This window comes from Oncorhynchus clarkii, chromosome 5 (assembly GCF_045791955.1).
Source record: "Oncorhynchus clarkii lewisi isolate Uvic-CL-2024 chromosome 5, UVic_Ocla_1.0, whole genome shotgun sequence".
Classification (NCBI taxonomy): Eukaryota; Metazoa; Chordata; class Actinopteri; order Salmoniformes; family Salmonidae; genus Oncorhynchus; species Oncorhynchus clarkii.
In genome coordinates this window covers 29,350,883-29,364,222 of record NC_092151.1, presented here as the reverse complement: position 1 = coordinate 29,364,222, position 13,340 = coordinate 29,350,883, and the positions used below count along the sequence as shown (strand labels likewise).

The following is a 13,340-nucleotide window of genomic DNA, read 5'->3' as shown; positions in this document are numbered from 1 at the left end:
ACTGTTAGGAACACAGTCAGTCAGTCAGTCACACGGTTAGGAACACAGTCAGTCAGTCAGTCACACGGTTAGGAACACAGTCAGTCAGTCACGCGGTTAGGAACACAGTCAGTCAGTCACACGGTTAGGAACACAGTCAGTCAGTCACACGGTTAGGAACACAGTCAGTCAGTCACACGGTTAGGAACACAGTCAGTCAGTCACACGGTTAGGAACACAGTCAGTCAGTCACACGGTTAGGAACACAGTCAGTCAGTCACACGGTTAGGAACACAGTCAGTCACACGGTTAGGAACACGGTCAGTCACACGGTCAGTCACACAGTTAGGAACACGGTCAGTCACACTGTTAGGACCACAGTCAGTCAGTCACACCGTTAGGAACACAGTCAGTCAGTCACACGGTTAGGAACGGTTAGGAACACAGTCAGTCAGTCACACGGTTAGGAACACAGTCAGTCACACGGTTAGGAACACAGTCAGGAACACAGTCAGTCACACTGTTAGGAACACAGTCAGTCAGTCACACGGTTAGGAACACGGTCAGTCACACGGTTAGAAACACGGTCAGTCACACGGTTAGGAACACGGTCAGTCACACAGTCAGTCACACGGTCAGGAACACAGTCAGTCAGTCACACCGTTAGGAACACAGTCAGTCAGTCACACGGTTAGGAACACAGTCAGTCAGTCACACGGTTAGGAACACAGTCAGTCAGTCACACGGTTAGGAACACAGTCAGTCAGTCACACGGTTAGGAACACAGTCAGTCAGTCACACGGTTAGGAACACAGTCAGTCAGTCACACGGTTAGGAACACAGTCAGTCAGTCACACGGTTAGGAACACAGTCAGTCAGTCACACGGTTAGGAACACAGTCAGTCAGTCACACGGTTAGGAACACAGTCAGTCAGTCACACGGTTAGGAACACAGTCAGTCAGTCACACAGTCAGTCAGTCACACAGTCAGTCACACAGTCAGTCAGTCACACAGTCAGTCACACGGTTAGGAACACAGTCAGTCACACGGTTAGGAACACAGTCAGTCACACGGTTAGGAACACAGTCAGTCACACGGTTAGGAACACAGTCAGTCACACGGTTAGGAACACAGTCAGTCACACGGTTAGGAACACAGTCAGTCACACGGTTAGGAACACAGTCAGTCACACGGTTAGGAACACAGTCAGTCACACGGTTAGGAACACGGTCAGGAACACGGTCAGGAACGCGGTCAGGAACGCGGTCAGGAACGCGGTCAGGAACGCGGTCAGGAACGCGGTCAGGAACGCGGTTAGGAACACGGTTAGGAACACGGTCAGGAACACGGTCAGGAACACGGTCAGGAACACGGTCAGTCACACGGTCAGGAACACGGTCAGGAACACGGTTAGGAACACGGTTAGGAACACAGTCAGTCACACAGTCAGTCACACGGTTAGGAACACAGTCAGTCACACGGTTAGGAACACAGTCAGTCACACGGTTAGGAACACAGTCAGTCACACGGTTAGGAACACAGTCAGTCACACGGTTAGGAACACAGTCAGTCACACGGTTAGGAACACAGTCAGTCACACGGTTAGGAACACAGTCAGTCACACGGTTAGGAACACAGTCAGTCACACGGTTAGGAACACAGACAGTCACACGGTTAGGAACACGGTCAGTCACACGGTTAGGAACACGGTCAGTCACACGGTTAGGAACACGGTCAGTCACACGGTTAGGAACACAGTCAGTCACACGGTTAGGAACAGTCAGTCAGTCACACGGTTAGGAACACAGTCAGTCACACGGTTAGGAACACGGTCAGTCACACGGTTAGGAACACGGTCAGTCACACGGTTAGGAACACGGTCAGTCACACGGTTAGGAACACGGTTAGTCACACGGTTAGGAACACGGTTAGTCACACGGCGGGGCATTTCAGCACATTGAAAATGGGAGGTAAAAGCAGACAGAACGTACAGAGGTCAGTTAACTTACGTTTTGGCGCTGGCTTCCAGGAATAAGAGACCTGTAAGAAGGAATGGAGTCAGGCTACTGCAGTTCCCCAACCACCCTGCTCACTCATCGCTCTCCTTCTATGAATGTCCTCATGTCTTTGCACTCCGTGCATGAATGCATGTGCCATTTCCTCCTCATTCACCTCTCTTCCTCTATCAGAGACGAGTTGCTATTTTTCATCCCTCCATATCTGGAGGAATCTGTTCTTCCCCACGCCCCTCTTGCTCTGCTTCCAATCACCAATCAGCATTCTGTTTGAGCCGTGGTAGGGCCGCATTACAGCGCAATTCACATTTAAAGGTATTTTCTAATTGAGACGGAATCTGCAGCGTTTACCTTGAACGCTGTAATATTGCCTAAAAAAAGCTGCGTTGTCGAAATTCACAATCAGGTTGAATCGCAACTCAAGTGAGAGTGTGGGGGCATTATCGCACAGTCAATTCCATAGGGAGGGATAGAGAGAGATTGAGTTTTACTCATCGTCCATCTCTCTCAATCCTTCTCGGTCTCATGGAGTCGGAGGGTGTTTCCGACTCACCGTTCTCCTCAGCAAACTGCTTGGCCTCCTCATACGTCACGTCCCTCTGGGCTTCCAGGTCTGCTTTGTTACCTATAAGAATGATCACCTGGGGGAGGAGAGACCGACTCAGTCAGTCCTCCAGGTACCAAACACATCAACATCCTCACTACTCACCTATAGGCAGAAAACTACATGATTCAGCTCGCTCACTTTACCCAGTGTCTTAGAAAAGAGAGGTCTTATAACTTATTATTGGTGTGAAAAATGGATTTAGCAATATATACTGTATCGGCTAAACACCATGAAAGATCCAGGTATTACTATACAATTTCCAATGCATCTGGGCACTAGTCATGTATCCTTTTCCAACGTGAAACTCTGTTGTCTGAGTACAAACTAGGTGACTGAGTTTAGGATGTTGCCTTTGTATAAACACCCTAAAAGCATATTCTGCACTGTAAATGAAAGCAGGGTGATTTGGCCATAATACATTTGGCCATAATACATTTTGTCAAAATCCAATTTAGAGATGCACAGGGCTCTAGGACATCAAACACACTGGGTGTGCTGCAGTAGTCGAGAGAGCGACACGCACAGGATGAGAGAGCGACACGCACAAGATGAGAGCGAGACGCGAGAGATGAGAGCGAGACACACGTGAGATGAGAGAGAGAGAGAGCGAGAGACACACGAGATGAGAGAGAGAGAGAGCGAGACACACACGAGATGAGAGAGAGAGAGAGCGAGCGAGACACACACGAGATGAGAGAGAGAGAGAGCGAGCGAGACACACACGAGATGAGAGAGAGAGACACACACAAGATGAGAGAGAGAGAGAGAGAGAGCGCGAGAGCGAGACACACAAGGAGAGAGAGAGAGAGAGAGCGCGAGAGCGAGACACACACAAGATGAGAGAGAGAGAGAGCGCGAGACACACACAAGATGAGAGAGAGAGACACACACACACAAGATGAGAGAGAGAGAGACACACACAAGATGAGAGAGAGAGAGACACACACACAAGATGAGTGAGAGAGAGAGAGAGCGCACGAGACACACACACACGATCTGACCACACTAAGAGAGGAGCTGCAGGAGAGAAAGAGAACAGAACAGAGGACAGGCTGCAGGAGCAGCTAGATCACCACTCTATGACCTGCCCTCACACAGCAGAGGAGCCCAGATCAACCAGCCAGGCTTCCCCAGCCCTGCCTGCTGCACCCCTCCTCCCCAACCCACAGAACAGCCTAACACTGACAGTGGCACAGGCACAGACCTGCCACACCCCAGCTCCAACTCCCACCAGATCCCACTCTACCCCCTCTAGTCCAGAAGAAACACTGGCTGACATCGTCCTGTTGATGGACTCAAATAGGAAGTTTGTTCAGGAGAATAAACTTTTCCCTAGACACAAAACCAGAAAGGTGTGGTGCCCAACAACGCAGAGTGCCATGGAGCTGCTTGATAAGGCCCATCTCGGGTCGCCAAGCCACATAATCATGCATACCGGAAGCAACGACCTGCGTGCTCAGCAGGAGAGGGTGGCGACTTCACTACGGGGAGTGATTGAGAAGGCCTCCGTAATCTTCCCCAACTCAAGAATCGTGGTGTCAACCCTTCTACAGAGGAAGGACTTCCACCCTGCCACAATCCAAAGAATAAACACCAGCCTATCCCGGGACTGTGCCCTGCGACCCAATGTACACCTGGCCCACCCTCGATCTGGACTGTCTCTATGACCATGTTCACCTGTACAGGGAGACAGTCCCCATCCTTGCCAAGACTCAAGGACGTTGCTTTAAACCGCAGTCCGTCCTCTCCACCCATGAACCACGGAGCAATCTCCACCCCGCCAAGATCACCGAGACAACACCCCGGACCACCCAGCCACGACCACAGCACGACCAACCTCAATGCACACCACAGCCAGCACAGCACTGCACAGACCACCCCAGCCCAGCTTCAGAGCCACCCAGACGAGGCCTCCCACCCCCCTGCACCCCACCGCAGACCCACACTTGGAGGAGCCACAGCCGAGCAGGCAGAGCTACGCACAGGCTGTGAGAGGAGCAACTGGCCCAGCCCCCACCAACCAAATGAGTGACATTAAACAAATGCTGAGTCTACTATGCTCACATGTGATAACCCTCTGCCTATGGTAAGAAGAGCACAATAACTCCACACACACTACACCCACCCAAGTGGCATGACACAAATTCTATCTTAAATTATAAACAAATCACATTTGCATAATAAGAGTTGTTTAATAGAAAAATCTTATTTTAATAGTTATTGTTGGATTGTGAGTGTGTCTAATTTTGAAGGTAAAGAAAAATACATTTTTGTTTTGAAATAAAGTTTTGGAATCTTTTTACGTTGCATGTTGGAATTTACAAGGATTGAAGTCCTCTGCTTTTGGACGAAAGAGCAGAAACCCAGACTTCCTGAAAGAAATTGATGATGTTGATATTGTAGTACTACAGGAAACATGGTGCAGAGGTGATGTTTCCACTGGCTGTCCACTAGGTTATAGGGAAATAATCATACCATCCACTAAATGAAAAGGAATCACAGGGCAGAGACTCAGGGGGAATGCTACTATGGTATAAATCTGAACTAATTCAATCAAATTGATCAAAACAGGAGAATTCTTTATATGGTTAAAAATCAACAAGGAGGCTATCTTGACAGATAAAAACATCTTCCTCTGTGCCACATACATTCCCCCCTCAGAGTCACCCTACTGCAGTGAAGAGAGTTTCTCCATTCTAGAGGGGGAAATTAGCCACTTTCAGGCCAAAGGCAACATACTGGTCTGTGGAGGCCTGAATGCTAGAACAGCAGAAGAACAAGACACTATTAACGGTCACGGGGATAAACACCTACCAGAAAGAAACAACCTTTCACTCCCTACATACCCCCACAGAAACAACTATGACAAAGTGAAAAACAAAAACGGAGTACAGCTCGTGAAGCTCTGTCGAATACTGGGTCTGTACATAGTAAATGGTAGGCTGAGAGGGAACTCTTTTGGTAGGTACACCTACAGCTCATCCCTTGGCAGCAGCACTGTAGACTACTTCCTCACCGACCTAAACCCAGAGGTCTCTCAGAGCCTTCACAGTCAGCCCACTAACACCTCTCTCAGACCACAGTAAAGTCACAGTGTATCTGAGAAGAGCAGAACCCAACCATGAAGCATCACAGCCCAATAAATTACATGGTACAAAACAGGCCTATAGATGGAGTGCAAACAGTACAGACATACCACAAAGCAATTAGTAGCCAAAAAATACAATCTCTCCTGGACAACTTTTTAGCCTTAACATTCTCCTATAGCAATGAAGGTGTATATTTGGCTGTTTGGAACATAAACTTTATATTTGACAAATTAGCAATAACAGATAATGAAAAATCGTTTGATAATGATTGCAAAAATCTAAGAAAGTCATTGAGAAATATATCTAATCAAAAACCTAGAGAACCAGACAACAAAAATAGGCCTTCAATATGGGTAACACTGAAGCAATACAAACACACCCTAAGAACAAAAAAGGAACAGCACATTAGAAATCAGCTGGATGGAATTGAGGAATCCATAGAATCAAACCACTTCTGGGAGAATTGGAATAAATTAAACAAGCCTCATCATGAGGAATTGGCTATCCAAAATGGGGATATGTGGAGAAATCACTTTCCAAACCTCTACAGCAATATAACAAAGAGCCCAGAACAAAAAGATATTCAAGAAAAATGACAAATCCTTGAATCAGCAGTCAAAGACTATCAGAATCCTGTGGATACCCCAATTACAGAAGAAGAATTATTGGAAAAACTACGCACTCTCCAACCCAAAAAGGCCTGTGGTGCTGATGGTATTTTAAATGAAATGATCAAATATACAGACCACAAATGCAAATTGGCTATACTTTTTAGATTAACTAACTTCAAAGTAATGACTCGGACATTGGGTTTGATACGAAAGCTTCTTTTAGTAATAATACTTGTTCACGTTACATTTAACCACTTTGTTTTGGTACAGAGCAATGCAGGTAAGATGCTATCGGAAAGTCAGCCACCATCACTCGCACATAATTGGCGCGTTATTTCTCTCATTCCTCTCGCAAGGCATTCTGGAACTTGCAGTCAAAAAGCCGTAATTCAACACAACCCAATACAATTACATATTCGAAATAACTGTAAAGAAATATCTTTAGATACAGCTCAATGAATAAACTTAAACATTAACTCTGTAACACATTAAAGTTACAACAATACTCAAACTCTTAAACATTATCCTCACTGCAGGTATTTTCCCCGATATTTGGAACCAGGGATTGATCACACCGATCTATAAAAACGGAGACAAATTTGACCCAAATAATTACAGAGGAATTTGCGTTAACAACAACTTGGGGAAAATTCTCTGCAGTATTATAAATAGCAGACTACGTAATTTCCTTGACGAACACAACGTCCTGAGCAGAAGCCAGATTGGATTTCTAAAAAAGTATCATACAACAGACCACATTTACACCCTCCACACTCTAATTGATAAACAAGTAAACCAAAACAAAGGAAAAATCTACTCGTGTTTTGTAGATTTCAAGAAAGCATTCGATTCAATTTGGCACAAAGATCTTTTTTATAAACTAATAGAAAGTGGTATTGGAGGGAAAACATATATGATTTTATTAAATCAATGTACACTAAAAACAAATGTGCGGTTAAAATTGGCAACAAGCAAACAGACTTCTTCTCTCAGGGACGGGGAGTGAAACAGGGCTGCCCAATAAGCCCAACACTATTTAACATCTACATTAATGAATTGGCAAAAACATTAGAAGAATCGGCAGCACTTGGTATCACCCTACACAACACTGAAATCAAGTGTCTGCTGTACGCAGATGACCTGGTGCTGCTGTCTCCCACTAAAGAGGGGTTACAGCAGCACCTAGATCATCTTCACAGGTTCTGTCAGACCTGTTAACCTAAAAAAAAATATATATGATATTCCAAAAAAGGTCTGGAAATAAGGATGACAAATATCAATTCTATTTGGACACAGTTCTATTAGAACACACCAAAAACTACACATATCTAGGACTAAATATCAGTAACACAGGTAGCTTTCACATGGCTGTGAATGAGCTGAGAGACAAAGCAAGAAGAGCATTCTATGCCATTAAAAGGAACATCAAAATCAAAATTCCCATTTGAAACATTTTGAGACAGATTCTATCAGTTATAGAACCAATTGCTCTATATGGCAGTGAAATATGGGGTCCAATCTCTAATAATGAATTTACCAAATGGGACAAACATCCAATTGAAATACTGCATGCTGAGTTTTGCAAGACTGTATTGCAAGTGGAAAGAAAAACTCCAAATAACGCATGTAGAGCAGAATTGGGCCAATACCCCCTCCTCATTCAAATAGAAAAAAGAGCCATCAAATTTTACAACCATCTAAAAACAAGTGACCCCAAAACATTCCATCACACAGCTCTACAATGTCAAGAGATGAAACAAGAGTCCCCTCAGCCAGCTGGTTCTGAGGCTCAGTTCACCAACCCAAACCAACCCCATAGAGCCTCAGGACAGCACTCAGAAAATCTGGCCCAACCAAATCATCACAAAACAAAAATAAAAATATATCACCTATTGGAAAGACACCACAAAAAATCAAAGTAAACTTCAATGATATTTGGCTCTAAACAGACAGTAAGTACATGGTGGCAGACTATCTGACCACTGTGACTGATAGAAAACTGAGGAAAACATTGACTAGGTACAGACTCAGTGAGCACAGTTTTCAGTCATGTTGACACTGGTCCACTACTATTGCTTTAATGTATTGTTGTTCTCATTAATATTGTTGTTGTAGTTAATGGTAATCCCATGTCCACTACTACTATTATTATTGCTGTTGGTCCCACCACTAAACCAGAGAGCGAGAGACACACACAAGGCGAGAGAGAGAGCGAGAGACACACACACGGCGAGAGAGAGACACACGGCGAGAGAGAGAGAGAGAGAGACACGGCGAGAGAGAGAGAGAGAGAGAGAGACACGGCGAGAGAGAGAGACACGGCGAGAGAGAGAGAGAGAGAGACACGGCGAGAGAGAGAGACACGGCGAGAGAGAGAGACACGGCGAGAGAGAGAGACACGGCGAGAGAGAGAGACACGGCGAGAGAGAGAGAGCGAGAGAGACACACGGCGAGAGAGAGAGAGCGAGAGAGACACACGGCGAGAGAGAGAGAGCGAGAGAGACACACGGCGAGAGAGAGAGAGCGAGAGAGACACACGGCGAGAGAGACACACGGCGAGAGAGAGAGAGCGAGAGAGACACACGGCGAGAGAGAGAGAGCGAGAGAGACACGGCGAGAGAGAGAGAGCGAGAGAGACACACGGCGAGAGAGAGAGAGCGAGAGAGACACACGGCGAGAGAGAGAGAGCGAGAGAGACACACGGCGAGAGAGAGAGAGCGAGAGAGACACACACGGCGAGAGAGAGAGCGCGAGAGAGACACACACGGCGAGAGAGAGAGCGAGAGAGACACACACGGCGAGAGAGAGAGCGAGAGAGACACACACGGCGAGAGAGAGAGCGAGAGAGACACACACGGCGAGAGCGAGAGAGACACACACGGCGAGAGCGAGAGAGACACACACGGCGAGAGCGAGAGAGACACACGGCGAGAGCGAGAGAGACACACACGGCGAGAGCGAGAGAGACACACACGGCGAGAGCGAGAGAGACACACACGGCGAGAGCGAGAGAGACACACACGGCGAGAGCGAGAGAGACACACACACACGGCGAGAGCGAGAGAGACACACACACACGGCGAGAGCGAGAGAGACACACACACACGGCGAGAGCGAGAGAGACACACACACACGGCGAGAGCGAGAGAGACACACACACACGGCGAGAGAGAGAGCGAGAGAGACACACACACACGGCGAGAGAGAGAGCGAGAGAGACACACACACACGGCGAAAGAGAGAGCGAGAGAGAGACACACACACACGGAGAGAGAGAGAGAGACACACACGGCGAGAGAGAGAGAGAGACACACACGGCGAGAGAGAGAGAGAGACACACACGGCGAGAGAGAGAGAGACACACAGCGAGAGAGAGAGAGAGACACACAGCGAGAAAGAGAGAGAGACACACACGGCGAGAGAGCGAGAGACACACACGGCGAGAGAGCGAGAGACACACAGCGAGAGAGAGAGAGACACACACACACACAAGGCGAGAGAGAGACACACACACACGGTAAGAGAGAGAGAGAGACACACACACACACACACACACACAAGGCGAGAGAGAGAGAGAGACACAAGGCGAGAGAGAGAGACACACACAAGGCGAGAGAGAGAGACACGGCGAGAGAGGCGGCGAGAGAGAGACGGCGAGAGCGAGAGACACACACGGCGAGAGAGAGAGAGCGAGAGACACACACGGCGAGAGAGAGAGAGAGCGAGAGAGACACACGGCGAGAGAGAGAGAGCGAGAGAGACACACGGCGAGAGAGAGAGAGAGCGAGAGAGACACACGGCGAGAGAGAGAGAGCGAGAGAGACACACGGCGAGAGAGAGAGCGAGAGAGACACACGGCGAGAGAGAGAGAGCGAGAGAGACACACGGCGAGAGAGAGAGAGCGAGAGAGACACACGGCGAGAGAGAGAGAGCGAGAGAGACACACGGCGAGAGAGAGAGAGCGAGAGAGACACGGCGAGAGAGAGAGAGCGAGAGAGACACGGCGAGAGAGAGAGAGCGAGAGAGACACACGGCGAGAGAGAGAGAGCGAGAGAGACACACGGCGAGAGAGAGAGAGCGAGAGAGACACACGGCGAGAGAGAGAGAGCGAGAGACACACACGGCGAGAGAGAGAGAGACACACACACACACACGGCGAGAGAGAGAGAGACACACACACGGCGAGAGAGAGACACACACACACACAAGGCGAGAGAGAGAGAGAGAGACACACACAAGGCACACACACACACACACAAGGCGAGAGAGAGAGACAAACACGGCGAGAGAGAGAGAGACAAACACGGCGAGAGAGAGAGAGACAAACACGGCGAGAGAGAGAGAGACACACACAAGGCGAAAGAGAGACACACACAAGGCGAAAGAGAGACACACACAAGGCGAGAGAGAGAGAGAGAGACACACACACAGAGAGAGAGAGAGAGAGAGAGAGACACACACAAGGCGAGAGAGAGACACACACACGGCAAGAGAGAGACACACGGCGAGAGAGAGAGAGAGACACACGGCGAGAGAGAGAGAGAGACACACGGCGAGAGAGAGAGAGAGACACACGGCGAGAGAGAGAGAGAGACACACGGCGAGAGAGAGAGAGAGACACACGGCGAGAGAGAGAGACACACACGGCGAGAGAGAGAGAGAGAGAGACACACACACGGCGAGAGAGAGAGAGAGAGAGACACACACACGGCGAGAGAGAGAGAGACACACACACGGCGAGAGAGAGAGAGAGAGAGAGACACACACACGGCGAGAGAGAGAGAGAGAGAGACACACACACGGCGAGAGAGAGAGAGAGAGACACACACGGCGAGAGAGAGAGAGACACACACACGGCGAGAGAGAGAGAGAGAGACACACGGCGAGAGAGAGAGAGAGACACACGGCGAGAGAGAGAGACACACACACGGCGAGACAGAGAGAGACACACGGCGAGAGAGACACACACACGGCGAGAGAGAGAGAGAGACACACACACGGCGAGAGAGAGAGACACACACACGGCGAGACAGAGAGAGACACACGGCGAGAGAGACACACACACGGCGAGAGAGACACACACACGGCGAGAGAGACACACACACGGCGAGAGAGACACACACACGGCGAGAGAGAGAGAGACACACACACGGCGAGAGAGAGAGAGAGAGAGAGAGAGAGAGAGACACACGGCGAGAGAGAGAGAGAGAGACACACACACACACGGCGAGAGAGAGAGAGACACACACACACAAGACAGAGAGAGACACACGGCGAGAGAGACACACACACGGCGAGAGAGAGAGAGAGACACACACACGGCGAGAGAGAGAGACACACACACGGCGAGACAGAGAGAGACACACGGCGAGAGAGACACACACACGGCGAGAGAGACACACACACGGCGAGAGAGACACACACACGGCGAGAGAGACACACACACGGCGAGAGAGAGAGAGACACACACACGGCGAGAGAGAGAGAGAGAGAGAGACACAAGGCGAGAGAGAGAGCGAGAGACACACACAAGTTGAGAGAGAGAGCGAGACACACACACACACAAGGCGAGAGAGAGAGAGAGAGACACACACACACACACAAGGCGAGAGAGAGAGAGAGAGAGACACACACACACAAGGCGAGAGAGAGAGCGAGACACACACACAAGGCGAGAGAGAGAGCGAGACACACACACAAGGCGAGAGAGAGAGCGAGAGACACACACAAGTTGAGAGAGAGAGCGAGACACACACACACACAAGGCGAGAGAGAGAGAGAGAGAGACACACACACACACAAGGCGAGAGAGAGAGAGAGAGAGACACACACACACAAGGCGAGAGAGAGAGCGAGACACACACACAAGGCGAGAGAGAGAGCGAGACACACACACAAGGCGAGAGAGAGCGAGAGACACACACACAAGGCGAGAGAGAGAGCGAGAGACACACACACAAGGCGAGAGAGAGAGCGAGAGACACACACACAAGGCGAGAGAGAGAGCGAGAGACACACACACAAGGCGAGAGAGAGAGCGAGAGACACACACACAAGGCGAGAGAGAGCGAGAGACACAAGGCGAGAGAGAGAGAGCGAGAGACACACAAGGCGAGAGAGAGCGACACACACACAAAGCGAGAGAGAGAGAGCGAGACACAAGGCGAGAGAGAGAGCGAGACACACACATGGCGAGAGAGAGAGCGAGACACACAAGGCGAGAGAGAGAGCGAGACACACAAGGCGAGAGAGAGAGCGAGACACACACAAGGCGAGAGAGAGAGCGAGACACACACAAGGCGAGAGAGAGAGCGAGACACACACAAGGCGAGAGCGAAAGACAAGGCGAGAGAGAGCGAGAGAGAGCGAGAGAGAGACACAAGGTGAGAGAGAGAGAGCGAGAGAGAGCGAGAGAGACACAAGGTGAGAGAGAGAGAGAGCGACACACAAGGTGAGAGAGAGAGCGAGAGAGACACACAAGGTGAGAGAGAGAGCGAGAGAGACACACAAGGTGAGAGAGAGAGCGAGAGAGACACACAAGGCGAGAGAGAGAGCGAGAGAGACACACAAGGCGAGAGAGAGAGCGAGAGAGACACACAAGGCGAGAGAGAGAGCGAGAGAGAGACACAAGGCGAGAGAGAGAAAGAGAGAGAGCGAGAGACACAAGATGAGAGCGAGAGACACACACAAGGCGAGAGAGAGAAAGAGAGAGAGCGAGAGACACAAGATGAGAGCGAGAGACCCACACAAGGCGAGAGAGAGCGAGAGACCCACACAAGGCGAGAGAGAGCGAGAGACACAAAAGGCGAGAGAGAGCGAGAGAGACACAAGGTGAGAGAGAGAGAGCGAGAGAGAGCGAGAGAGCGAGAGAGAGAGCGCGAGAGAGCGAGAGAGCGAGAGAGAGAGCGAGAGAGAGCGAGAGAGAGCGAGAGAGAGCGAGAGAGAGCGAGAGACACAAGGTGAGAGAGAGAGAGCGAGAGAGAGCGAGAGAGAGAGAGAGCGACACACAAGGTGAGAGAGAGAGAGCGAGAGAGACAC

General features: G+C 49.6%; 1 protein-coding gene across 2 annotated transcripts in view; it reads right to left on the bottom strand.

Annotated features, from left to right (window-relative positions):
• LOC139408630 (ras-related protein Rab-14) overlaps positions 1-13,340 on the bottom strand; it is a 59,314-nt gene that overhangs the window by 3,603 nt on the left and 42,371 nt on the right. For both annotated transcript variants that reach the window (XM_071152743.1, XM_071152744.1), the window contains exons 6-7: positions 2,549-2,636; positions 1,990-2,020 (exon numbers count right to left, since the gene is read on the bottom strand). In XM_071152743.1, coding sequence (XP_071008844.1) covers positions 1,990-2,020; positions 2,549-2,636 — 119 coding nt within the window. The remainder of the gene's footprint in view (positions 1-1,989; positions 2,021-2,548; positions 2,637-13,340) is intronic.